Source organism: Apium graveolens, chromosome 8, assembly GCF_009905375.1.
Source record: "Apium graveolens cultivar Ventura chromosome 8, ASM990537v1, whole genome shotgun sequence".
NCBI lineage: Eukaryota > Viridiplantae > Streptophyta > Magnoliopsida > Apiales > Apiaceae > Apium > Apium graveolens.
The window spans coordinates 261,995,814-262,021,444 of NC_133654.1; the positions used below are offsets into that span (position 1 = coordinate 261,995,814).

A 25,631-nucleotide genomic window follows, 5' to 3' on the forward strand; every position below is an offset into this window, starting at 1 on the left:
GGCAGTCATAATTTAGTAAATATAGACAATGAATCAATACATAAACGAAATAAATCCCCAAGGCAAGACTCAATTAACAAAAAGAGGATAAACACAGTTTTACAAAGGCAAGCAACACATTGTCTTTGTATTATATGTTTCTTTATATTTAACACACAATTAACCTAGCATCCCATTAATAAGCATATTAATAACCTATCTCATTTTGTAACTTCTAATTAATATATCTCCTCTTCATACAAAGCCAAGGTAGAAGGTTGTAAACAGATAGCAAAACAGGCCAACTTGAGTAATCAGTACGGTTTCTATGAAAAGGATTAAAATCATCGACGGATAAAGCTAACCGAAGGTTCCAGCTCTCTGATGCAAAATTATGCCACTTTTGGTCTACATCCTTCCATGTTTTCGAGTTAGCCGGATGCCTTATTTTACCATCCTTTTGTCACTCGGTGTTATGTCAAGTCATGTCCTTTGCAATTTGAGGTGTATTAAAAATATTTCTTATTCTTGGTATCAATGGGAAGTACCATAAATCTTTAGCAGGGACTTCTTCCAGTTCCTCTCCGTTCTTATTCAATTTTCATCTAGAAGCCTTACATATGCGACAAGTAATCTCATATTCATCTTTCTGGCCATGGTACAAGAGACAATTATTCGGACATGCTTGCATTTTTTCATATCCCATTCCTAATACACATAAAGTCTTTTTCTCTCTTCTTCTCTTCATTGAAGGAAGAAGGGACATTGTTGTCTTCCGGAAGTAAAGACCCAATTAATAATAAAATATCACAGAAATATGAATCACTCATACTATGCTTCACTTTCAAGTTGAATAACTTAACCATAGTTTTCATTTTAGTGTGACTCTCACATCCAGGATAAAGAGGTTCGTACTCACCTTTCACGTGGTTGATAAATTTAGAAGTGTCGGTTTCATCTAGTATAGGACTTTCTATCAATACTGATTCCTCGTGCCATATTCAGCGTGTATATGTTTTATCAATACCAGAATGAAAGAGATGGTTTTTAACAATCCGAATATTCCATGATTTGCTATGTGCACACTTTGTGCATGGACAACTTATTTTTTCTTCACTATACCCATTCTTAAATGCAAACATTAGTAAATCGTCCACTCCTTTCTTAAAATCTTCTGTTCTTCTATCAACTCTTAACCATGATCTATCCATCTTTATAGCCTTATGTTTCTTCAAAATCTGTACAAAAGTTTACACTAATTTAGAAAATATACGTTGTTAAGTTTCTACTAATTTTGAAAAAATAGAGTCAATACCAATCGAGGTCTTAAACAGAGTAAATATATTATTATGTTGCCAACTAAATCTGCAAACACAAGGTCTAAGCCAGGTGATCCCAACTACACCACTACTCTAATTAAAAATATTAAAAGAAAGGAAACAAATCTGGTATATTTCAACAATGGTGCTTCCACAGAAATAAAAATGCCCAGATACAAAGCACTCCAAACTACTCTATATCGAGTGACAAGAACTAAACCATTTATTTTGACACTAAATCAAAGACCAGAGTAATAGAGAAGTAGGTCTTAAACAGGGTCAAAACTTGATAAGACTAACTTAATTAACATAAATTCTTAAGGTCGAATTTACCTTGAATGAAATTAATGGAGGTCTTAAACAGAGTCAATATATTGTTAAGTTGCTAAGAAAATTACATATCAAAACTCAATAACACGAACTTAATTCTTAAAAATATGAAACTTAATTAACATAAATTATTAAACTCAAATTTATCTTGAATGAAATTAATGGAGGTCTTGAATCCAGTCATTCATGAAAGCTAAGCTCAAAAAATTGAAATTTGAAGTAAAATAAAGTAACAGCTCAGGTCTATTTCTTCATATGTTTCTCACAAATTTGAAGGGCTAAGCTCATGAAAGCTCTTTTGTGGTGCTTTAAGGTCAAAGAGAGACGGTGGTGAAGGAGAAAGAGAAAAGGGAGAAAGAGTGGGGAAGTGAGATTAAAGGGAGTAAAGAGATGGGTGTTTGGACAAAAATTATTAGGGACACATATTACATCATATTTATTATGAAAGTACAAAAGTACGAAAATTCTAGTACAATATCGTATATATAAAAAAATCGCGATAATTACATATTTCAGTTTTAAAATTTTAATAAAAGCAACTAAATCATGAATATACAAATTTATTAATTAATAGGTTAAAAAATTGTCATATACAACTGGTAGATGTGAAGATGCTTACGTATATGTGACTCATGTACCGATAATTAGTCGGTTAAAAGTATTAAAATCTTACGATAGCCACACTACTTTACACCAAATTTATAAATAGAGATATGATATACTTACTTTTCAAAAGCAAAATTGATATAATATGATATAAATGGGATTAGTATGGTGCACTCGGAAAATCCGGCAATTGAGCAGGCCAGTTTGGTTGAGTTTGCGAAAGCTCATCCTATTTTGTTTGTTAATGAGTGTGTTTAAGTCTCTGAATGATAAAATTGTCTCCGTGGAGGAGTTTTGTGATTCTCCGTGTGTGTTTGTTACGGAGAGCGAGACTCGAACCTCGAAACTTTTAGGTGATAATGAGTGAGTGTTTAAGTCTCCGAATGATGATATTGTCTCCGTGGAGGAGTTTTGTGATTCTCCGTGTGTGTTTATTACGGAAAGCGGGACTCAAACCTCGAAACTTTTAGTTGTTGTGTAGACAAATCATAAATCGCAATTCGGGAGCATATTACCATTATAACATAAAAAGCTAAATTTATGTAATGTTAGAAATTGTTCAATATTAAAAATAATAATTAATTACACAATTCGTAGATGTTTAAAAAGTTTAAACTAATCATCTTCAAGTTCTCATCATCGTTGATCATTTTCCTCCATTCTTTGTAATTTTTTCATTTTCGTCAGTGTTTTTCCATTTTCTTGGCTTAAATTAATAAAAATCTACATAAGAAGATTAAATAAATGTTAGGAGTCATTAACACACATGAACAATTAATACTTGTAGTAAAAAATAAAAAAGTAATTACATAAAGATATAAACCAATCAAGATTAAAAATATGTTACGAGGATTGAAATGCATACATTTTATAAGAGATGGTTAAAATAAAGAAGATGAAGATGATACCAAAAGAGAAGAAAAATGAAAGAATTGTGAAATGAAATTTTGGTAGAGTATATGAAAATAAAAGTGAAACGAGAAAGATAGTAGTTTATAGATTCAAGTCACCTATTTCCTAATAAGTTATGGGTTCGGGCGTAATTTTTAAATTTTTTTGGGTTTGGTTTTGAATCCATATTTGAAATTTTCGTTTTTGGTTTTAGCTCCATGTTTGAAATTCTGGTCAAATTAATGTTCATTAATGTTTGATTTATATTAAAATAAAATCAGTATATTGGAAGGTTTTGAGTTTGGCGACAAATTTGAATTTTTGATTTTGGCTCCAAGTTCGAAAGGCTTGATTTTGAAATTTTCGTTTTTCAGTTCCTACTATTATTGGTAGGTTTTGAATTGGGCGAAATTTTTAAATTTTATATTTTTTTATCGTAGGGAAACCGCAGCCGCTATCCATCGGGTGCGCACTGGGTAAACCCCACGGGCTCAGGCAATAGCCTGCAAAGCACGTGAACCAAGATAAACCGCATTTAAGCGACAAGCTCTGGCTCAGAAGGTATAATCATATATTCTCCTCCCGTGGAATTCGAACATGTGACCAAGAGGATAATTATCCCCTCTTTAACCAACTGAGTTAACCCTTGGCGGCTTAAATTTTGTATTTTAGCATCATGTTTAAAAAATTTTGATTAATAGGTTTATTTTCTAACGAGGTTTAACGAATTTTTTGAAATTTTAGTGTGAGTGCAATAATTAAAAATTTATTTAAATATAATTTTCAGTGTGTGAAATTTTCCAACCACGTTGGACCATTTTCCTACCAATTATGGTAGGATATACCCCATTAGGAAAAAGATAACAAGTTTAGTGGTAGTAATTAAACATTTATTTTATAGATTGATTATAAAAACATAAGAGTTTAATTTTAAAAAAATTCAAAATTTCACTTACATATACAAAATTAATATATTTAATCATCGGTACCGTTGGATTAATAAAAAAAACATTCAATATGTGTAAACCTAGATAATCCGTAAATTATGAGTATAAAAACTAACTTAAACATCGAACAGTCTCGCTCGTCCGTATTCTAAACGATTTTCTTATTTATAATTATTTTCTTGTCCAAATTATTTTTCTTAGTTTTCTTTTTAAAATGACATTTCACTTTTAGAGATTTAATTTATCGAGATAATTTTATATTTAATAAAAAAATTCATAATAATATTATAATTTATTTTAAAATAATAAAAACACGAGAATGTAAGTATAATCAACTGAATTTTAGAGTTTCACTACTTAAATGAATAGATGTTTATGTCTTTAGAGCTTGATCAACAGAAACGGTGGGAAAGAATAAAGCACCAAAAACACTGAAAAGCATATTAATCTTAGTTTTCACCCATTTCCAACTAGTTCTAGGCTTATTTCATACCAAACAATTGGTAGGCAATACCCTCTTAGGAAAAATCAGGATACGTCAATATATACGTAAACGTGGGAAGGGACATCTAAGAAAAGTCAGAGCTCAAGGGACATCCAATTTGTGTCCACACTTCCTACCAATTTACAGAGAAAAGGGACAGAGAGTAACCATTCACGTGTATAATTAAAATACCATAACCTGTATGACTTGTGACTATATATAAGACTCAGCTCTCATATGAAAGTATGCAGTACTACTAATTCGAGAAATGGCTTCATTGTCTCCTGCATATACTCAAGTGTTGAACCTGTTCTTGTTACTGATCAGTATTATCTTCATAATATCTTTGTTTCAATCAACCTGTCGTGACAATCCATCATCTGTACCCGTTTATGCTTTTGACTCAATAAGGCGTTTTCTGGCCGAAGGTAATATACTATATATAAGATGCTAGGTCATTTATTAATATTCTACAATTAGATTCACATGCACCGTACTTATCTTAGGTACTGGTGTCAGTGGAAGTCCTTCTCAACAAGCTCCTGGTGGGCGGAATGGGTAAAGCTCCTGGTGCAAGAAAGCAAGTAACACTTTAGTAGTGTGCATGAGAATGAATGGGTCATTTAAGTGCTTGGTTTTATTATTGTTGCAAATTAAAATACTTCAGGTAAGTAGAGTTCATGCAACTTTGCAGGTGCCCCAGAATTATAATATATTGCAACTAATGTATTGATATATAAATAAATAAATGTTTAGACCTAAACAATTATGTAATATTTGAGAGGCTTAGTGGTGTTGTATTGTGTATATTAATTTCAAGACCCGCTTTGGATTCTTACCTGTGTAATATTTTACCGTATATATGTAATCACTAATTGATATAAATAAAATGAAAAGTTACCTAGTCAAAGAATTTTTTTACTGAAAATCAATTAATTTATTAATTAAAGACATACGAACAATTGACCAAATATATATTGAAAAGATCAAATTAGAGACTGTTTTAACAAAAATTAAGATCTGGATTATATCTTTCGTTGGGCAAATGTCTAGCTGGTATTAAAATATTTAATATATAGAGACATAATCTAACAATTTGTTATAGTTACTAGTTATACATATATTTGACTTGCTAAAAGTGTTCAAACAATATAGGGTAAATTTGATCCATGTAACTTAAATTAATGGACTAATAAAAAAAATCCTGTAAATTTTACAATTTAGTATAACAAAACAAGTTAAACTTAGAATAAAACAAAATCCAAGATAAGGGTACCAAGAAACCACCTGGGTAGTAAAACTCTTAGTAAGAAAACCAAAGGAAATGAAAATAATCAAAGCTGGCTCATTATTTTTCTAAAGAATAAACTACTTTTTTGAGAGAAAATTAAACAGGGTTAATCAAAAGAATACTTCAAACAATATTGTTCATTAGTTAATTACAAAATAAAATAATATTTATTTATTATAATAAATTCTTAGTATATGTTATATACTAAGAATTTATAGTCTAGACACAGTAGTCAGCATTTCTCATAAAAGCCTAATATTGTGACGAAATTTCAAAGGCTCTTTTTCAAAATAATCACAACTCAATGCTAGAACATATAAATGTGAATATGCATGTGTTGGAGAGGGACATCTAAAGAAAGTCAGGGCTCCAGACACATCTAATTAGTGTCGGTTCCCACTTTGTCCTTCCTCGAGGTTCCCAATTTTATTAGGTGTATTAGTAAATTACCATAAACCTTTATGACTATGTCTTATGACTGACTAGAAGTAAAAGAAACCTTCATATGAAAGCAGTATATCACAATATCGACTGATAAAATTAATTGCTAGTTAAGATCAAGAAATGGCTTCAGGGGCTCCTGCGTCTACGCAAGTGGTGAACCTGTTGTTGTTCCTAATCAGTATTCTCTTAATAATATCTTTATTTGAATCATCCTCATCTCGGCCAGTTGATGCTACTTATTCTGTACGACGCTTTCTCCTCCAGCGAGGTAATATTTCTCCCTCCACAAATCTAATACTGCTATCAACTGAGAAAGTAGCTAGAACTCAGGTTGTATGTTTAGCTCATGATCAGCTTAACAAATACCTAATTATTTTCATATATGTAGAGTATATATTACTTAATTTTATCACTGCAATTTGCAGGGCATAGTGGCGTCCGCCCAAGTCCCTCTCGAAAAGGTCCGGGTGGCCGTGGATAGATTACATATATGCACTCTTGCTAATAGTATGAGAATGGGAATTTTGATTGGTTTTAGTGTTATTGCAAGATAAAAGTACTAATGCATCCGCAGGTACCCAAGAATAAAAGTTTAGAGCAAAACAGTTATGTAACATCCCTGGGATTTGATATAGATAAGCTACATGCAGTCTGTTGCAATTTCAGTTGTAGCTTTGCAAATCTTGCAGCCTAACTTTTTAATATTTCTCCTTTTCTTGGAATGAAGCATAAAATTAATTTTTTTGGTTTTATAAATTAATTTTTCACTCTTATCAGTGTACTCAAAAACATTACGGCTCATGTTATTGAACATAATAGATTACAGTCATTAGTTAAGTTTTATCTTCACAAGAGACTCAAGCAACTCGACATCTTTTTATCATATATTTTTATATTTAAAAACACAATTATCCTAGTATTTGTGAGAATGACATTTTAAATGTCTTGTATGGTTTGATTGACATTATAATATGTGGACAGTGTGACACAATTGATCCATTTAAGAAATTTGAATAAATATTTGGACTACATATACATACAAGTGGAAAATGCGGGAGACAAAAAAAAAATTATATGCACTCTTTTAAAATTTGACAATATTTTCAGGTGGGTATAGTTTTTTTTTTTGACAAGACACATGGATAATTAATGTTGAATTGCTCCAAACTATTTTAAAAAAAAATCCAAAAAAGTCCAAGCCCTAAATATAAATTCATGGCCCATTTCTATTTAACTATTTCCTTTTCTTTTTCATTTACAAGAGTTCATGTAAGTAAGCTGATAAAAAAATTGAAGTTATTATTAAAATGAAATAGGGCTTATAACTTACTCATTTATAATAAAATTAAATAAAAGAAGCAAACTTATTTTATATGAAGCAATCTTATTTAAATAAAACCTTATCAAGCTAACTGTTTGCAGCTACAAACGTGTAAGTCATCAAGCATGATGCGAAAGAATTAAATTAACATCATGTTCAAACATGCAGGTAATCACTTGCTTATGCTGCTTATACAACAGTAGAAATTCATGTGTTTCGTCAGAATTAGTAATATTTTATTCAAATTAAAGCATTCGGTTTTACTTTTTTGCAGGGAGCCGCGGAGTAAAAGGAAGCCCTTCTAGAGGTGCACCACGCGGTTAATTACATAATATTACAATCTGTAATATTGAATCCCCTGAAATTCTCATTTTATTTAATTCTCAAATTCCGCATGTAATATTGCAATATTGTTTCAATTCTCGTGTAAAGCAATCTGTTCCGGAGAATCGTACTGAGTAAGTAATCTGCATGTTTTGAAGGGTAAAAAGCACCTTTATATTGTACTTTTTAAAATAATACTCCCTCCATTTTTTTAAAGTGTCGTTTTTTGACGATACACACTTATTAGGAATAGAATTGTAGATAATTGACTTTGTATCATTCATATAGTTTTATTTTCCAATTTTAGCCTTCATCGACCACCACTAACTTTAATACTAATATTTGGGAATAATATAAATTAAATATTAAATAAGGGTATTTGGGTTAAAGGGAGATTTAGTTGTCTCGAAAATATAAGAATGACACTTAAATTAAAATTCAAATTAAGTCAAAAAAATACTTAAAATAAAACGGAGGCAGTATCAACTAACCGATCCGTATTTGTACAAGAAGTTAGATGTTAGTGGGAAAATTAAGATGCAAGAAATGTTACCTAGCTTTGGAATTGAATGTTGTTAATACTTGTTCGGGCTACTCTACTAATCTGTCATGTATTACACTCTAAGAAAAACTCATATTTCTTATCACTAATGAGCATATTGAGTTAAAAATGAGTTGGTCAGAAAGGTTCGTTTTTGATGTAAATTTAGTTACCCATCATAAATTATTAATATAAAATCATGAAGTCCATAAATATTTGATTTATATATATTTTAAATGGTTTGGGAAAAGCAAGTGGTTGTAATTGAAAATATTAAAATTCAAACCTTGAATACATAGCTCTAAATTTTAATTTTAATTGGATTTAAGTGATACGTTTAGAATTGAATCAAACCGAAACATGTGTGACACCATAGAAACCTATTTTTTGTGCATATTTTATTTTGAGTTACTAAAGTACCTATTAGCCGAAACCTATTGATGAGAATAAGTTTCAAATTTGAGCTTAGTGAATAACTTATTTTATTTCTATATATTTATTTTCGGAATTCAAGCTCATTTGATGTCTTGACTCTCCACACTAAGTCCTGGCTTTAATGTTATACAGACTTGTATAATCCACTGCTACATGGTAACGGTCTCCGGAGGTTGTAATCGATTACGCGTAAAATTAAGTGCCATGTCTCTTATTTCTTTAAAAAATTAATACACAGTTATTTGTATTATCAGTTATAATTGATACTTGAGGACTATATATGATAGGGCCGGCATATAATTGCAGACGCAATTTAATTTCACATAATTCAAATTTGATGACTTCGCCTCCTATAAATACTAGGATTGTAATTTGATCCGGGCGAGCCGAGTTCCGAACCGATTGTAATTTAAGCCGAGTTAAATTGAGTCGAACCAAACCGGCTCGTTTAACTAATTAAGTATAAATTTTGCCCGAACTCCACTAGTTTATTTTCACAAGTTGAGTCGAGTCAGCTCGCTTATCCAAACGAGTCGGGAAAGCTGGCTCATAATTTCACGACAACTCTAGCCTCAAACGCTACACCCAAAATCGACTGGTTTAATTTCATGAATCGATTCAATCCGAGCCGGCTCGTTTAATTACACGAGTTGAAACCTCTATCTGAACTCAAATTCGTTTAACTAAATGAGTCGAGTCGAACATAGCTGTAAAATTATTTCGAGCCGTTTAAGCTTGCAAACAGCGGGATCAAATTACAGTATACTAGTATATCGTGGACCAGAGCCAGGAAAATATTGCCACAAGCTATTTACAAAAAGATTGCATGGACAAGATTTCCTATAGGTAGAGACTGCATGTTTACGCTATGTGCAACTAGTTCACATTATGTTTAAAATAAAACTCTTTTATGTAAAAAAGATTTTATTAAAACACTTTCATTTTTGTTTTTTTCCACAAATTATATGTAGGTAATGATGAAACAGCTTGAATGTATATAAAACGGTAAATTGAATATGAACTTTAGGTCACAAGCTATATGTCATGGCACATTGATTTTAACGTAGAAAGAAACACATTACTTCTCAATAAATAAGAACTTTAAGCGACTATAAGTAGCGATGATCTGAGCATCTCCAACCGACCAAGTAAATGAGCCCTCCAATTTTAAATGTAAGGATCATATATGTATAAGTGTGGTTAGAGTTAGAGTTGGCTGTTTCGTGTACTTTCGTATTTCGTGTTATAAATATTTAACCAAAATCCAAATTGTTAAGAATTCGTTTCATGTAATTTTAAATCAATAATAAAAATAAAAATTATCTAATATATATTTAAATATTAAATTTTTACTATTCGAGTCATAAGTCAATGAGTCATAAAGACTTAAGTGTTGTCGTGTCGTGTAAAATATAAATTTGAACCTATTTTGTATCTATTTTTTGTAAAAATTATATGTAAATTATTATTGTAAGATATATATATTCATATAATTTTGATAAATTTACATATTTAAATATTTAATTATTTCTTGTACTTTGGTTTCGTATCGTGTACCCAACAGCAAATCCAAAACTGACACTAAATTAATCCATACTTTCGTGTTCATATACCAAAAATGACAACCCAAACTCATAATTTTCGTGTCTTTTTCATATCGTGTTGAGTGCGAGATTGCAGGCTCTAATTAAAGTCATCTTTATTTATATTGATCCAAATCACCAAAAACCTAATTACATAATATATTTATAAGAAATACATTAAGAGACTTTTAAAAATGCTTTAAGAGTCATCATACCAAAAAGTCAAGATATCGGAATTTGTATAACTGAATTGCAGCTTCGTATATTTATAAATATAAGTATATAGTACTCTATGAAATGAAGAACATGTATATTTTAAAAAATTCTTAGCAAATATCAAACTAATGGCCTCAGTCGGTGTATCTACCACAGTGGTGATCAACTTGCTCTTGTTGCTCATCGCTCTTCTCTTCACATTTTCTTTAGCGCAAAAACAATGTACAGTTTCATCATGGACAAAACTTCATGGTGAATAATTCCCTTAGTTGGGATCAGTTTAACAACTGCATGTTTACATTATCTGCAACTAGTTTATAACTTACGGTTACTGAACACGTGACTCATTCTAATTATGTTCCTCCCAACTTGGGATCTGCAGCATCTCTTTATTCTCATCTGTTTGTTATTGAGTCGCTTTTGGTATAATTTTTTTTGCAGGGACTAGCGGTACTGTACATGGAAGCCCTTCTGCACAATCACCAAATTGTTAAATAAGAGATGGCTTGAGGATCAAAGACAACGATGAATGTACTCAACTTTAAATCATCCTACGAACCTTTTTCTCTTATATCGATCAATTCTCGTGTAATAATCTTATATATATGAATTCTCGTATTTGTATTTTTTTTCCTGAAAAACATATACTCCCTCCATTTCAAAATTAAGTATTAATATTATACATGTCCATTAATAAAAAAAATCACATATGAAGGTTGATAAATGAACATTTATATGTGAAATATGGTTGATCTTGAAAAATATAAATTAGAAATATGTCACATAATTAATTTTGAAAATATAAACTTAAATTGAAAATTGAAATGTACAACTAATTTGAAATAAAAAAAATTTAGGTGGATATATATTGTGAAATTGATGGAGTACTATAAAATTGAAATTAGATGTTGTTAATGCATGCTTATCGTGTCTATTTGACTAATCTTCCAGGTATTCCCTACCAACCATTATATGAAGTCTAGGTAAGGAATTTTAATTCTTGCTAAAAACAATTAAGTGATAAACGTTAACAACTATAATTAAAAATATTAAAATTCATTTTAGATTTTGAATACATGTAGTTTTTGTTTTTCATTTTTAGAGCAAAAACACAATCACACGTCTCAGTAACCTTTTATTGGCTAAATTCTACTTATATTTGATTGATACCGACTTGAATTGAATATAAAGTAAATTTATTTTTTTAGGCATCCAAATTAAGTCAATGATTGGTATTTGATCATTTTCAATTATATGCATGTTTCCAAATGTTCGTAATTAATGACAAATTTATAAATTTACTGAATTTAAACTTATTCTATGTCGGGTGACCCTTCACAATTGATTAAGCATCAATCAAATCACCAACACCAAAAGTCCAATATCCAAGTAGTACTCAGACTTCCATGACATGCGTTTTTCAAAATCTAAACCTAAACCTAATGGACCCCCGATTTCCAAGTTCCACTGAGGTGCATGACCACCCATCTAAATTAATAGGCTCTACTGTATGACGCGTTGGCAATAGAAAAGTAAACAAATGAGTGCAAATTTCAATGACCAAAAAGACTAAGGGCGTGTTAGGCCACCACTAAATAAGTGGCTTATTGGCCCGTAAGTACTTATCAATGAGTGTTTGTCGATCTCGAATTTACAACTTATAAGCTGATAAGTTGAATGTTAGCAATTATTTTTTCTTAACTTATTTTATTTTTTCGCTTTTTTATTAACTTCAGTTTTTAAATTTATGTTTTTAAACGTTTTTCTAAATTAAAATTCACGAATTAAGATAATTTTATTTAAAAATTATTTATTTTAGTTCATTTAAGTAAAAAAAATCTGACTTATAAATAAAATTCTTCAAACACTTATTTAACTTATATATTCATATACTTATCACTTATAAGTCATTTATTCATTTTAAATTATAAGTTACTTATTTATTTTAAGATTTCTCAAACAGTCACTGACAAATTTGGTACCTCCATAAGTCTGGCGTTAAGTATTCAAGTCTGGCGTTTTAAGTCTTTGACTTCCATAAGTCTTCCATCACAAGTTGATGCGGATTGGCCCTAGCTAGCTTGGTTGGTGCATTTAAAAATTTTAAAGAATTGTATAGACAGTTGTGATATTTATTTGTAGTAATCACTGAACATAAACTTTTATATTTACTCAGTTTTTAAATATTAGTTTCAAGTATGTAGAAGTTTTAGTTTTGGCTCTATTGCAATAAAAAAATTTAAAATTGTATTAAAAATATTAAAATATATTTTCAAGTGTCTCTGAACACAAAATTCATGTTACATAGGCTGGTACAATGATTGAGCTATTGCATGAAGGGTTGTCTTGTGAATTCAAGTGATCAGTTTACTTAGAAAAAAAATGAACTCATGAGAAATAAAATATATGACTAATTGTTACATGTCTATAATAATGCAATGTGTAAAGTTGAATCAGGGGACTTGTATATAAAAGCATGGTAGAGATTCAGTCTATTCTATATGTGTATGAAAAGTAAATGGCTTCTTCAGTAGCTGCTGCTGCTCTTCTACTCGCAAATTTGCTCTTCTTGCTCATCACTCTTCTGTTCATACTTTTCTTATTTCAATCAACTACCCCTGATTACGTATCATCTCCATCAGTTGATGCAAACAGTTCTGCACGACGCCTACTCATTCATGGAACTAACTGGAGCAAGCGTAATTCTTATTGTTTATATTAATTGTGTTCCAAATTATGTGTTTTACTGATCACATGTAGGAGTTTTGGGGTGCTATATGTTTTCAAGTTATTTAGCAAAAACTAAATATGTACATATGTATATTCAAAGTTAAAACAGAACTTGGCCATGCAAGGGACAAGATTAAAACAAATTTATATACTGGGTTTGGTTAAAACAAACTTATATACTGGTTTCATTGCACTTTGCAGCATGCGGTACCAGTCAAATTGGTGGAAGTATATCGGTTCCAGGTCACCGTTGCTAGGGCACACTGAGCAGTAGCGCCAGATTATGCTAATAACTTCTAATATTTTGATATTTTTAATGTCTGCTTGTTTGAATATTATTATAACTGTTGTCCAAATTTGTTAGGTTTTAGTCCTTTTACTTATAAGTAAGGATGGATGTTAATGTTATATTTTCGACTCATCATTGTTTTGTGGTTGGGCCTATCACAATTTTAGTAAGCTCATTCACATTTCTCATATATAATATTAGTGATGTTATATTCTTAATTTTAGTTGATTGAAATAAATAAATCAAGAATACAAGACAGATAAGTGATAATGACAATCATGAAACATCATTTCCGCCAATTGATTGATGTTAAAACTTATGTTCCTCCCCCTCCCAAAGTTGATGTTAATATTTTATTTTCAAGTCATTATATGCTTTTCATGAGACATTATCTCGGCGAGTTGATATTAAAGCTTCTACGGTCCCTTTGTTGATGTTAATGTTGTATTTTCAAGGCAGTATATTTTGATGTTATCAACTAATGATTGGTGCAGTATTCGAGGTTTAACTTTTTAAGAAATATCAAAAAAATGTATGTGTGTATATTATTAAATTTGACCGAAAGCTGTTAAATTTGGTCGTGTTAAAATTTATGGCTCCGTTTGGGAGTGATGTTGAAAACTGTTGTACTCTGAGAAAAAATGCTGGTGGAAAAAGTGTTGTTAGGAAAATTAGATTATTGTTTGGTATTTTTTTTATTTATGCATATTTTGAGATTTAATATATACAAATAATGTTTTTGAGAAGGTTTGATGGTGAAACTGATACTACATGTTGAAAAACCTGAAAACAGCTTTTTTCAAAAGCAGGCGACATGGTATTCGTAACAACACCTTAATTTACTAAACACGTTTCAACAAAAAACTTTTGTAGCTGTCTGTAACAGTAATACCAAACATGACCTATGTCTATTTAACATTATTTTATTATAGTGTATGGTCAACTATATAAAAAAAATATTAATATATTTATAGTCGGGTACATGGATTATAATTGTGTTTTACTATTTATTTCATTAAAAACCTACTACTAAACTTGCCTATTATCAGTTCTACATATAGCTCCCCTGATCTTATTATAGCCGAGTCCTTCAGAAATAGTTGAGACGAACATAACATGTTGGTATAATCATTTCTTCTCCATGAGATATTTTTAAATATTTTTTATTTAGTATTATTGAAACTAATTTCAAATTAAGAATATATGGCCGGTGCATCTTTCTGCCAAAAAAACTCGAGGCTGGTTCTTAAAAGAGGTCACGTTCTAGGTTTTTATTTTTTATGTAGATGACTTGTATAGATGTACAATAGCCGTATCAAGAATTTTGAAAATTTATTATCTAATCAAAATATATATAAATCTTTTGAATGTTTAGACAATAAAGCTTAAATGATCGAAAAGATAATACCCGTAAAGCCATTACAGATGCACAAAAAGCCCGGGCCCGAAAATCTGGCCCGGCCCGATTCGGTCAAAGCCCAGTCAAGCCCGGCCCGGTCCCGGCCCGGTCCCGGCCCGGGCTTCGGGCCTTGACGGACCCTATATTTTTAGGCAAAGCCCGGCCCGGCCCGGCCCGGTTAAAAGCCCGGGCTTCGGCCCGGCCCGGTCCCGATTAAAAACCCGAAAAAACCCGGTTATAATCTGATTATTCTAATATATTTTCTTATATATTTATAAATTCACATTTACTATAAATATAAATAATACTTTAAACACATATATATTTACATATTTGTGATTAATAATATTATTTATATACTTTGTTGCATAAATAATGAAAGAATATATAATAAGTACACTATATATATTTGGATATCATTGTTATGAATATTTGGATATCATTGTTATCATAACAATCCGATATAATTAGAAAAAAGCCCGGTCCGATCTGTTCCGGCCCGAAAAAAAGCCCGGTTAGACCCGTCTCGAGGGCCCAAACGGGCTTTAACATTTCCGGAAAGCCCGGCCCGGCCCGGACCGGTCAAAGTCAAAACCCGAAAAGTCCGGCCCGGTCAAAGCCCGGGCTTTTTAAGGCTCGGTCAAAGCCCGGCCCGGTGGGCTTTTTGTGCATTTCTAAAAGCCACCGTAAAGCCACCTCCTCCTTGCTTCTGGGAATATTCAAGATGATAAGAACTGAAAGAAATTATATATAAGAAAACTGAATAGTATTATGAACTAAACGAAATTATATATATTATGTTAAAACGAAGAAAACTTGAATAGTAGTAATTACGGCATTTAAAATGGAAAGGAAAGGAAAATAAATACGCCCTTTATTTTTTCAAACGACGTTTGACTTTTGGGCACATAATTTTAAGTTCTTCGACCACATAATTAAAATAATAATTTTAAATAAATGTGAATAAAAATATTGTTAAATAACCAATCCGTCTAAAAACCTTGGTAGAGGAAGACCCAAACACAATCTTATACTCTTTAACCCTCCCCTCAATCATACGAACCCGAGTCGCTCCCTAACCCGAGCTCTGATACCATGTTTCGCTCTAAAACCTTAAGGTATTAGAGTAAGACTCGAACATGATATATACTCTTTAACAAATATATAACTAAAATTTTAATTCATAAGAAAAATTAAAAAAATTATTATTTTAGATATGTAATCAATAAATTTAAAAATATATGCATAAAAGTCAAATCATTTATATAAAAAAAAGCACAGAGGAGTAACTCTTTCATGTATCACCTATAATGATTAAAAAAAGATTAAGCAAATATAACATATTTCAAAGTTCACGTCTTCACTTGTTAAAGACCACGAGCTCTTTCCAAAAGATGCCGAATGTTCATTTTTCCTTAGTTAACCGAGGAGTGAAAGAAAACTGTTGTTTTTTCATTAAAACAGTTTACTTTAAATGTCTTAATTAATGTAAATATATGTATAGATGATATTAAACTTGACTACATGATTTGGTGGGTGCAATATGGAGCGAGAAATGTAAAAGAGATAGTATATAAATTAATCAAACAAGTGGCCAGAAGTATTTTTACTTTGTTGTCTCTATTTTACTTTGGCGGCAGAGAAACAATGAATTATGACTGCAATATTTTAAACTTCTGCATCGAAATACTTAAAGTGCATAATCTAATATAAGTACCAATACTTAGTGGACTATATTTAAATTAATTGGTATACTTGAACCAGTGTTTTTTTTTGGACTTCATGTTAAATTCGATTCTATAAAATAAGTGTTCCAAAAAAAATTGTTTGTTGATCAGTTAACCTCTTTGGTCAAAAAGATCCTGTCTATCTTTATCTGATTATCTCTTTTACCAAAATCATTTCATTCTGTGTAAGACTGTAATTCGGGCCGAGCGAGCCGAGTTTCGAGTCGGGCGTAATTCGAGCCGAGATTAATCGAGTCAAGCGGAGCCGGCTCGTTTATTTAAACGAGTCTAAACCTCTGCTCGAACTCGACTCGTTTAATTTCACGAGTCGAGTCGAGCCGGCTCGTTTAACTAAACGAGCCGGTTTTAACAAGTCGAGCGAGCCGGCTCGTCTAATTTTACACTTAATCGAGCCTAAATCTCCACCCGAATTCGGCTCGTTTAATTTCACGAGTCGAGCCGAGCCGGCTCGAGTAATAAACGAGCCGGTTTTAACTAGTCGAGCGAGCCGGCTCGTTTAATTTTACACTTAATATAGCCTAAATCTCCACCCGAACTCGGCTCGTTTAATTTCACGAGTCGATCCGAGCCGGCTCGAGTAATTAAACGAGTTGAAACCTCTGTCCGAACTCGGCTCGTTTTAAACGAGCCGAGTCGAACCCACTTAAACGAGTTTGAGCCGGACGAGCTCGCGAGCCGCCCGACTCGAATTACAGCCCTAAATTTCTGTATCACATCAAAAATCCACACAGAGGCCATGACATTGACATGCATATATATGTATATATATATGCATCATCCTACACCATACACTTTCTTCAAAATTTCCCGCAAAATTCTTAAACACCATGCTTATTGCTCATGCACCATCCCTCTTATTTTCAATATTTTTTCTACTCTGCGTTTATTTATTTCATTCATAACTACTTTTACCTCAGTTCAAGTACATCAGTAATACAAACAACAAGTTACTCTTATCTATTATCTACACATGTACATTTTATTGTACCTTTCACAAAATGTTCAAGATTTGAAAATCCAGATTGTCAGTTACATTTAGGTGAATTTTGAAAAACTTGCATTGAATAAACATTGTTTGTGTACCCTATTAAATTCCAACATTTAAGCACATGATTGCATTTGATGTGTGTTCTAGACTTGTGGTTATTTGAACAACAAAGTTGTAGCTTTTTGAAGATTAAATGATTCTATTCACTGGATTATTGGTGTTCAGTATCTTTATGTAACTTTTTTTTATTTTAATCTAGGTGTGTTCCCTTCTTTTCACATGAAACCAAAGTGGAACTGGGCACATACTATAGTTGTGAGTGTGTGTAGATCTTTTTCTCAATTATTATTTCCTTTATTTGGTTCTTTAACTTTCATTCATTTCTTGATTAAATTTGTTTCTTTTTTAGACATGTTGAATTTCTTGGGCTTTGAGCTGATTGGCTTTAAATTCTTTCTGGGGAATAGTTGTTCTCTGCTTAGATAATTCTCTATTGTTTGGTGTGTTGTATATTTTGGGTGTTTGCTCAGGCTTGTTTTTCTTGGAGTAGCTGCTCTTATCACTGCAAAGATTCAATCTTTTCTCTTATTTTGAGGTGGGTCAGTGAAAAGACTCAATCTTTCTCTTAATTTGAGTTGGGTTTTCAAGAATTTTGTGTTTTGTGAAGTTGGGTTAGTTTGAAGTTGAAGATTTGTAGAAAAATGTCTGGTAAGGAGAAAAGGATAAAGTTTAGCAAGATCTATACATTCAAATGCAAAAGAGAAAGTGCAAAAGATGCTCATAATCACATTGGTGGACCTGGATTTTCAAGAATAGTGTTTTGTAATGAACCTGCTAGCTTTGAGTCTACAAGCAGAGGTTATGCAGATAATTATGTTAAAACTACAAAATATAGTCCTGCAACTTTTGTGCCAAAGTCTTTGTTTGAACAATTTAGGAGGGTAGCCAATTTTTTCTTTCTTGTTACTGCCATCTTGTCATTTACACCAATTGCCCCTTATTCTGCTGCTAGTTCCATTCTGCCTCTGGCTGTTGTGATTGGGGCAACCATGTTAAAAGAAGGTGTTGAAGATTTTCGGCGAAAACAGCAGGTATAAATGCCAATTACATTTCCATTAGTTTTCATATCCTAAATTATTCTATCTGTTTTTTGTTTTGTATTTTTTGTTGAATTGGTATGTCAAGATTTGTGTAGTTTGATGGTTGTTGATTGGTGGTACTTAGCTGAGAAAATGTAGCTCCGGCTTTAGCTTAAAAAGGGTTAATTGAGTCGTTTATTTAAACCATGTTTTAGTCCAAGGTATTTTTTTCCAGCACAGGTGTTGGTTGATTATGTCTTACAATGTTATAGTTGATTTGAATCATGGAAATTTAAGGAGCTTTCACAAATCACAATATTTTGCGATAAATGATCAGCATAGTACGGGATGGTATACATAATTATTAGAACTTTTAATATACCTTAAATTCTGATTTCACATTCAATTTACGTCTAGAGGTTCCGTTAGACATGGACTTGATGAAGTTAGAAATAAAGTAATTATGGACTTTAATAATTTGATATTGAACCAGATATTAGATTATGCTTCCCTGATCCTATTTGTAGAGATATATTTGTTAACCTAACATACACACTAATATTATTACATACTTATTCTGTAGCAAGATGTCAATTGGTACTATTACTAAATGTATGGAAATCTCTTTCAGGATGATGAAGTAAACGGCAGAAAGGTTAATGTACATCAGGGTGATGGATCCTTTAAACAGTGTGAATGGAAAGATCTGAGAGTAGGTGACATAGTTAAGGTGCAGAAGGATGAATTCTTTCCGGCTGACCTTCTTTTGCTTTCATCTAGTTATGATGATGCAATCTGCTATGTTGAGACCATGAACCTTGATGGAGAAACAAATTTGAAGCTAAAACAATCTCCGGAGGTAACTTCATCCCTTCACGAGGACACAAGCTACAAAAACTTTAAGGCCACCGTTAAATGTGAAGATCCTAATGCAAATTTGTACACTTTTGTTGGAAGTATGGAGTTGCGAGAAGAAAAGTTTCCCCTTTCTCCTCAACAGCTTCTCCTTAGAGACTCTAAACTTAGAAACACAGAATTTATATATGGGGCTGTTGTCTTCACTGGCCATGAGACAAAGGTGATTCAAAACTCAACTGCACCCCCTTCGAAGAGAAGCAACATTGAGAGGAAAATGGACAGAATAATTTACTTTCTTTTTGGCGTCTTGTTCGTACTAGCATCTGTTGGATCACTTGTCTTTGGAATTGTAACTAAAGATGACCTCCATGGTGATCGCATGAAAAGGTGGTACCTAAGACCTGATAATGCTGAAATACTTTTTGATCCCGACCGAGCTCCATACGCAGCAATGTATCACTTCCTTACCGCCATATTGCTTTATACTTACTTGATTCCGATATCCTTGTATGTGTCAATAGAAGTTGTCAAAGTTCTTCAGTGCATTTTTATCAATCAAGATATTGAGATGTACCATGAGGAAACTGATAAACCAGCTCACGCCCGCACCTCAAATTTAAACGAGGAACTTGGACAAATTCACACCATACTTTCAGACAAGACTGGAACACTAACTTGCAATTCAATGGAATTCATCAAATGCTCTATCGCAGGAACAGCTTATGGTCGTGGTGTCACGGAAGTTGAAAGGGCTATGGCCAAAAGATTAGGATCACCGCTGATAGGGATTAAGGATGAGAAGAAGGATATGGAAAGTAATAATACAAAACCCCGCATCAAAGGCTTCAATTTTGAAGATGAAAGGATCATGAACGGGAACTGGGTTCATGAACCTCATCCACTGATCATACAGGGGTTCTTGCGTTTGTTGGCTATCTGCCACACAGCAATTCCTGATTTGGATGAAGATACTGGGAACGTCACATACGAAGCTGAGTCACCAGATGAAGCAGCATTTGTCATTGCAGCATTACAACTAGGTTTTGAATTTTATCAGAGGACGCAAACTACTGTTTCATTGATTGAGTTGGATCCTGAGTCTCATGAAAAAGTAAAAAGGTCAGCACACAGTTTTTCAAACTTAAGGCCTCCTTTTATGCTTAAAAATTCAGTTGGATAAGGATTTTATTAAGGTGTTTTCACATTAAAAAAAATTTCACTGAATTTTTTACTTTGCAACTTCCTTTTGCAGGGAATATGACGTTTTGAACATGTTAGAATTTAACAGTACAAGAAAGAGAATGTCTGTTATTTTGAGATATGAGGGAAAACTTTTGCTGCTCTGCAAAGGTGCTGACAGGTTAGTCAAACTTATTGCTTCTATAAAACCAAGATAGCATTTTTTTTCTATATTGACCTATTCTATGTTGTAATTTGAGTCATCAATCTCAGTCCTTCAAACTTTCCTTTCTAATACTTTAGTTTTGGTGTCTTGTTAGTGTTATGTTTGAAAGACTTGGAGAAAATGGAAGAGAATTTGAAAAAGATACTAGAGAGCATGTGACTGAGTATGCTGATGCAGGTTTAAGAACATTGATACTTGCTTATCGTGAACTCACTGAAGAAGAATACAAAGAGTTTAGTGAGAGATTCAAAGTGGCAGAGAATTCAGTTAGTGCAGATCGAGACACAATGATTAATGAAGCCACAGAGCTTGTTGAGAGGGACTTGGTCCTTATAGGTGCAACAGCAGTTGAGGACAAACTCCAACAAGGGGTGAGCTCAAAATTTTCTTATGCCGAAAAATACACAAATTTCATGCAACTTCTTCAATACCAATATTCTTAATTAATTTATCTTCTATTATGTCTGGCAGGTCCCTGAATGTATTGACAAGCTTGCTCAAGCAGGAATAAAGTTGTGGGTTTTGACCGGAGATAAAATGGAGACTGCAATTAATATCGGGTACTCAATTGTTTTTTTTTAGTTTGACATCATACATGTAACATGAGGTGTACTTTTGAAACGTACTGTAATTTATGTAATAGATATCTTTCAGGTTCGCTTGCAGTTTACTTAGACAAGGAATGAAGCAGATAATAATTACCTTGGAAACACCAGAAATTAAACAAATAGAGAAAGAGGGAGAAAAGGGTCCTATTGCTCAGGTATAATTCATATATGTAACGTATTAAGGTGAAAAGTTTTAAAGAAGGATCAAACTAATTGTTCAAGAAGACAAATGGAACGGAGATTAATCAAGAAGAGAGTTTTCAATATTCCTACACTGCTGAATTTTTAAGAAACTTGTTCCTGATATCATTCAGCTTGTTTTATTAATATAAATGTTGCAATGTTGATGGAATACCTTCATCTCCTTTTAGGCCTCAAAGAAGAGTGTCCTCCAGCAGATAAGTGAAGGGAAGGATCTGATTGCCTCATCAGAAAATGAGGCATTTGCTCTGATCATTGATGGTAAATCACTTGCGTATGCTCTGGAAGATGACCTGAAAAAAATGTTTATAGATCTTGCAATTGCGTGTTCCTCTGTTATTTGTTGTCGTTCATCACCGAAACAGAAGGCGCTGGTAAGTGTTGAGCTATTTAAGAAGTTCTTAGTTTCACAAAAAGTGTAAGAAATACTTTTGAGTTACCGGCAAATCAATTACCTCTGTACTGAAAGTCCAGTTTCTAATATAAAAATGTAGGTTACTAGACTTGTTAAAGAAGAAACTGGGAAGACAACATTGGCAATTGGTGATGGAGCAAACGATGTGGGAATGCTTCAAGAAGCTGATATTGGGGTTGGAATCAGTGGTGTTGAAGGAATGCAGGTGCTTAACTAGTAGCTACATATGATTGTCGTTATATGCTACATTTCATATGATTTCTTCGGAGCCCGTAATCTGTTTTTCTACTTATCAGGCGGTTATGTCAAGCGATTTTGCCATAGCGCAGTTTAAATTTTTGGAGCGCTTACTGCTGGTGCATGGGCATTGGTGTTACAGAAGGATCTCATCAATGGTAATAACAATTGTATGAATATTTGGTTTATATTAGAATTTTGGTTCTGTTTATTGCAAATTTCCTTCATTCAGGTGCATGACTGTGTTTGACTGTGTTTCTATGAGGTTAAAAATCAGGTCTTGTCTTAAGGCAAAGCAGGTGCATGACTGTGTTTGAGTTGCAATACTGAAGTAAACAACTTATCCTTTTGCAGATTTGCTACTTTTTCTATAAAAATATTACATTCGGTTTCACTCTCTTCTGGTACGAGGCACATGCCTCATTCTCTGGTCAAGCTGCATACAATGACTGGTGTATGTCCCTTTACAATGTTTTCTTCACGTCACTTCCTGTTATTGCTATGGGAGTTTTTGATCAGGATGTATCAGCCAAATACTGTCTCAAGGTATGCTTAGGGCGGAAAAATGTCGAAAAATTGTATATTGAGTACCCCTGTTAAGATAATATATAATTCTGAAACACGTAACTTTACATGGTATTAGAACTCTGATTAGGAGAGGTTTAAGCACTATTCCTTCCTATCCCCAATATTCTTACATATTATATATGGACAGAAGGCAAATTATTGCCCCAAAATATGGGCGTTCATGATTAAATCTTCGACCTAAAAATGGGCTTTTTGGTGAGAAAAAAGTGTTAAAAAGTAAAATATATGATATTTTCCTAAAACCTTAAAACTGGATGATTTTGGGAGAACTGGTAGCTCAATATGGTATCAGAGCCGCCTTGGTTAGCAGTTGTCTAAAGTTCTCCAGAACAAATTATTGAACCAAAGACTGAAAATAGGTTTCCAAGTGAGGGGAAGTGTTAAGATATACAATATGATCCCACTAAGCCTGTAACACCTTGAACCGGTAACTTAACAGTTCTACATCCAGTTAATTGTTCAACTAGTGCAAATGTCTCTACAACTATCCACGGTTATTAATTGTGACTGATTTCGAATATAGATCCTTTGATATATTTGTGATATGTGACAGTTCCCTTTACTGTACCAAGAAGGTGTGCAAAATGTTCTTTTTAGCTGGCGAAGAATAATTGGCTGGATGCTCAATGGGGTTTGCTCTTCTGTTATAATCTTCTTTCTCTGCATAAGAGCACTAGATCCTCAAGCCTACATGAAAGATGGGAAAACTGCGGGATGGGATGTAGTAGGTTCAACAATATATACATGTGTAATCTGGGTAGTTAACTGCCAAATGGCCATTTCAATAACTTACTTTACCTTGATCCAACATGTCTTCATCTGGGGTGGAATTGTTTTCTGGTATTGTTTCCTCCTGGCATACGGAGCCATGTCTCCCAGCATTTCCACAACTGCCTATAAAGTCTTCACTGAAGGCCTTGCTCCATCAGCATCCTACTGGTTGATCACACTCTGTGTCGTGATCGCTGCCCTGACTCCTTACTTCTCGTACAAATCTATTCAGATGCGGTTCTTCCCTATGTACCACGGAATGATACAGTGGATAAGGCATGACGGGCGTTCAGATGACCACGAATACTGCAATCTGGTTAGACAAAGATCAATAAGGCATACCACAGTGGGCATCATGGCGCGATCAATGGCAAGAACTAATCCTTTAACTGGCAGTACTCATAGACGGAGATGACAAATCAATTTGTCCCCCCATATCTTAAAGTTATTAAACAGGATCTTTGCATCTAGCACGCGATGAACGAAGGGGATGTTGTTCCAAAGATATCACAAAGTTCCTGAAATCTGTACAGCAGCATATTACAAATGTACATTATGTATGGTTGTCAGATAGAAGTCTTGAAATCTTTCAAATTCATTTTGTGAATCTTTTTTGTTGTAACTCAAGTGAAAAATACAAACATGCCATCCAAGTTTGTCTATCCATTTGTGTCCAGGCTCTGCTGTTTAACAAATTCTGATGGAGATCGTTAACAGTTATTAGCAATAATTTAGTAGGTTGATTTTGTAACATCGTGGGACGTTCTAGTGAACTGTACATATTTAAATTTTAAGACTTGCATATTCTGCCTTTATCAAAGACATACCAATTTGTTAGGTAACCCCGATTTATTAAGTAACTCCGTAGGGCTGACGCGGACTTAAAACGTGAGGGGCAAAAAAAATCACATTAGACTGTTTAGAGAGAGATAGAAAGAGCTATGTATGGGACCTTTCAAGTACAATTAAATTTCTTAATCTCTTTTTCTTCTTGTCCATTAGATTCTTGTATAGGCCAGTTTTAGAATTTACTCTTTTATGTATGGGTTAATCACATATTGGGAAGGGTTATTTTACCTTTTAACAAGCTGCTTGAAGATAGAATACATAATACTAGTGACGTAATAAAAAGTTGTGGGGGCCATGGTCATCCGTGATCTGACTGTAGTTCCGCCTTGGATATCATGTTAGATAATTCATCGCTCTTACAGCTGTATACCATGTTAGGTATAACTCGTCGTTCTTAGAGTTAAATATGTGAATAGTCCAACGAGATCTTATGTTATTCAACTGGATTCTTGTATATTTTAAATTTGTATCATAAATAGCATTATGAGTTAAAGCATAAGCATGTATAGTTACTTTGCTAATAGAGGACTTAATAGCAAATAAATAGAAAGTAAGAAAAAGATATATAGTACTATTAGCTATCTAATTGCATGTGCTCTCTACGTAAACCAATATCAGATCTCAGTCATCTGACTCTATGGACGGTGTCGACATTGTTGTTTTCGACTGCCACGCCTGCCTTGCACTTCTTAATCAATAATAATAAAGTTAAGCAAAGCACTAAAGCGCGAATCTTGAAATACTAATAACAATCT

At 32.9% G+C, this 25,631-nt stretch overlaps 1 protein-coding gene and 1 long non-coding RNA gene across 5 annotated transcripts; both read left to right on the top strand.

Annotated features, from left to right (window-relative positions):
- Nucleotides 1-4,761: 4,761 nt before the first annotated feature.
- On the top strand, nucleotides 4,762-7,042 carry LOC141678587 (uncharacterized). Its single transcript, XR_012557806.1, has 3 exons — nucleotides 4,762-4,984; nucleotides 5,063-6,559; nucleotides 6,717-7,042. It is a non-coding gene; the product is annotated as an uncharacterized LOC141678587 (long non-coding RNA).
- A 10,730-nt stretch (nucleotides 7,043-17,772) lies between these two features.
- Nucleotides 17,773-24,869, top strand: LOC141677008 (putative phospholipid-transporting ATPase 9). Of its 4 annotated transcripts, XM_074482737.1 has the most exons (12): nucleotides 17,801-18,180; nucleotides 18,275-18,956; nucleotides 19,576-20,921; nucleotides 21,055-21,162; nucleotides 21,302-21,578; nucleotides 21,679-21,767; nucleotides 21,862-21,970; nucleotides 22,187-22,390; nucleotides 22,511-22,636; nucleotides 22,728-22,826; nucleotides 23,023-23,214; nucleotides 23,810-24,869. In XM_074482737.1, the coding sequence occupies exons 2-12, from the start codon at nucleotides 18,567-18,569 to the stop codon at nucleotides 24,440-24,442; spliced, it is 3,573 nt and encodes a 1,190-aa protein (XP_074338838.1). In that variant the 5' UTR covers nucleotides 17,801-18,180; nucleotides 18,275-18,566; the 3' UTR covers nucleotides 24,443-24,869. The 4 variants fall into 4 exon arrangements, with proteins under 4 accessions (XP_074338840.1, XP_074338839.1, XP_074338838.1 ...); XM_074482738.1 differs by having other exon boundaries at nucleotides 17,778-18,956; nucleotides 23,832-24,081; XM_074482736.1 differs by having other exon boundaries at nucleotides 17,801-18,956.
- Nucleotides 24,870-25,631: the final 762 nt, after the last annotated feature.

Coding starts and splice junctions, on each gene's coding strand:
- LOC141677008 (XM_074482736.1), top strand. CDS start 18,567: ATGTCTGGTAAGGAGAAAAGGATAAAGTTTAGCAAGATCTATACATTC. Junction 20,922..21,054: donor TCTCATGAAAAAGTAAAAAG/GTCAGCACACAG, acceptor TTCCTTTTGCAG/GGAATATGACGTTTTGAACA. Junction 23,215..23,809: donor CAGCCAAATACTGTCTCAAG/GTATGCTTAGGG, acceptor GATATGTGACAG/TTCCCTTTACTGTACCAAGA.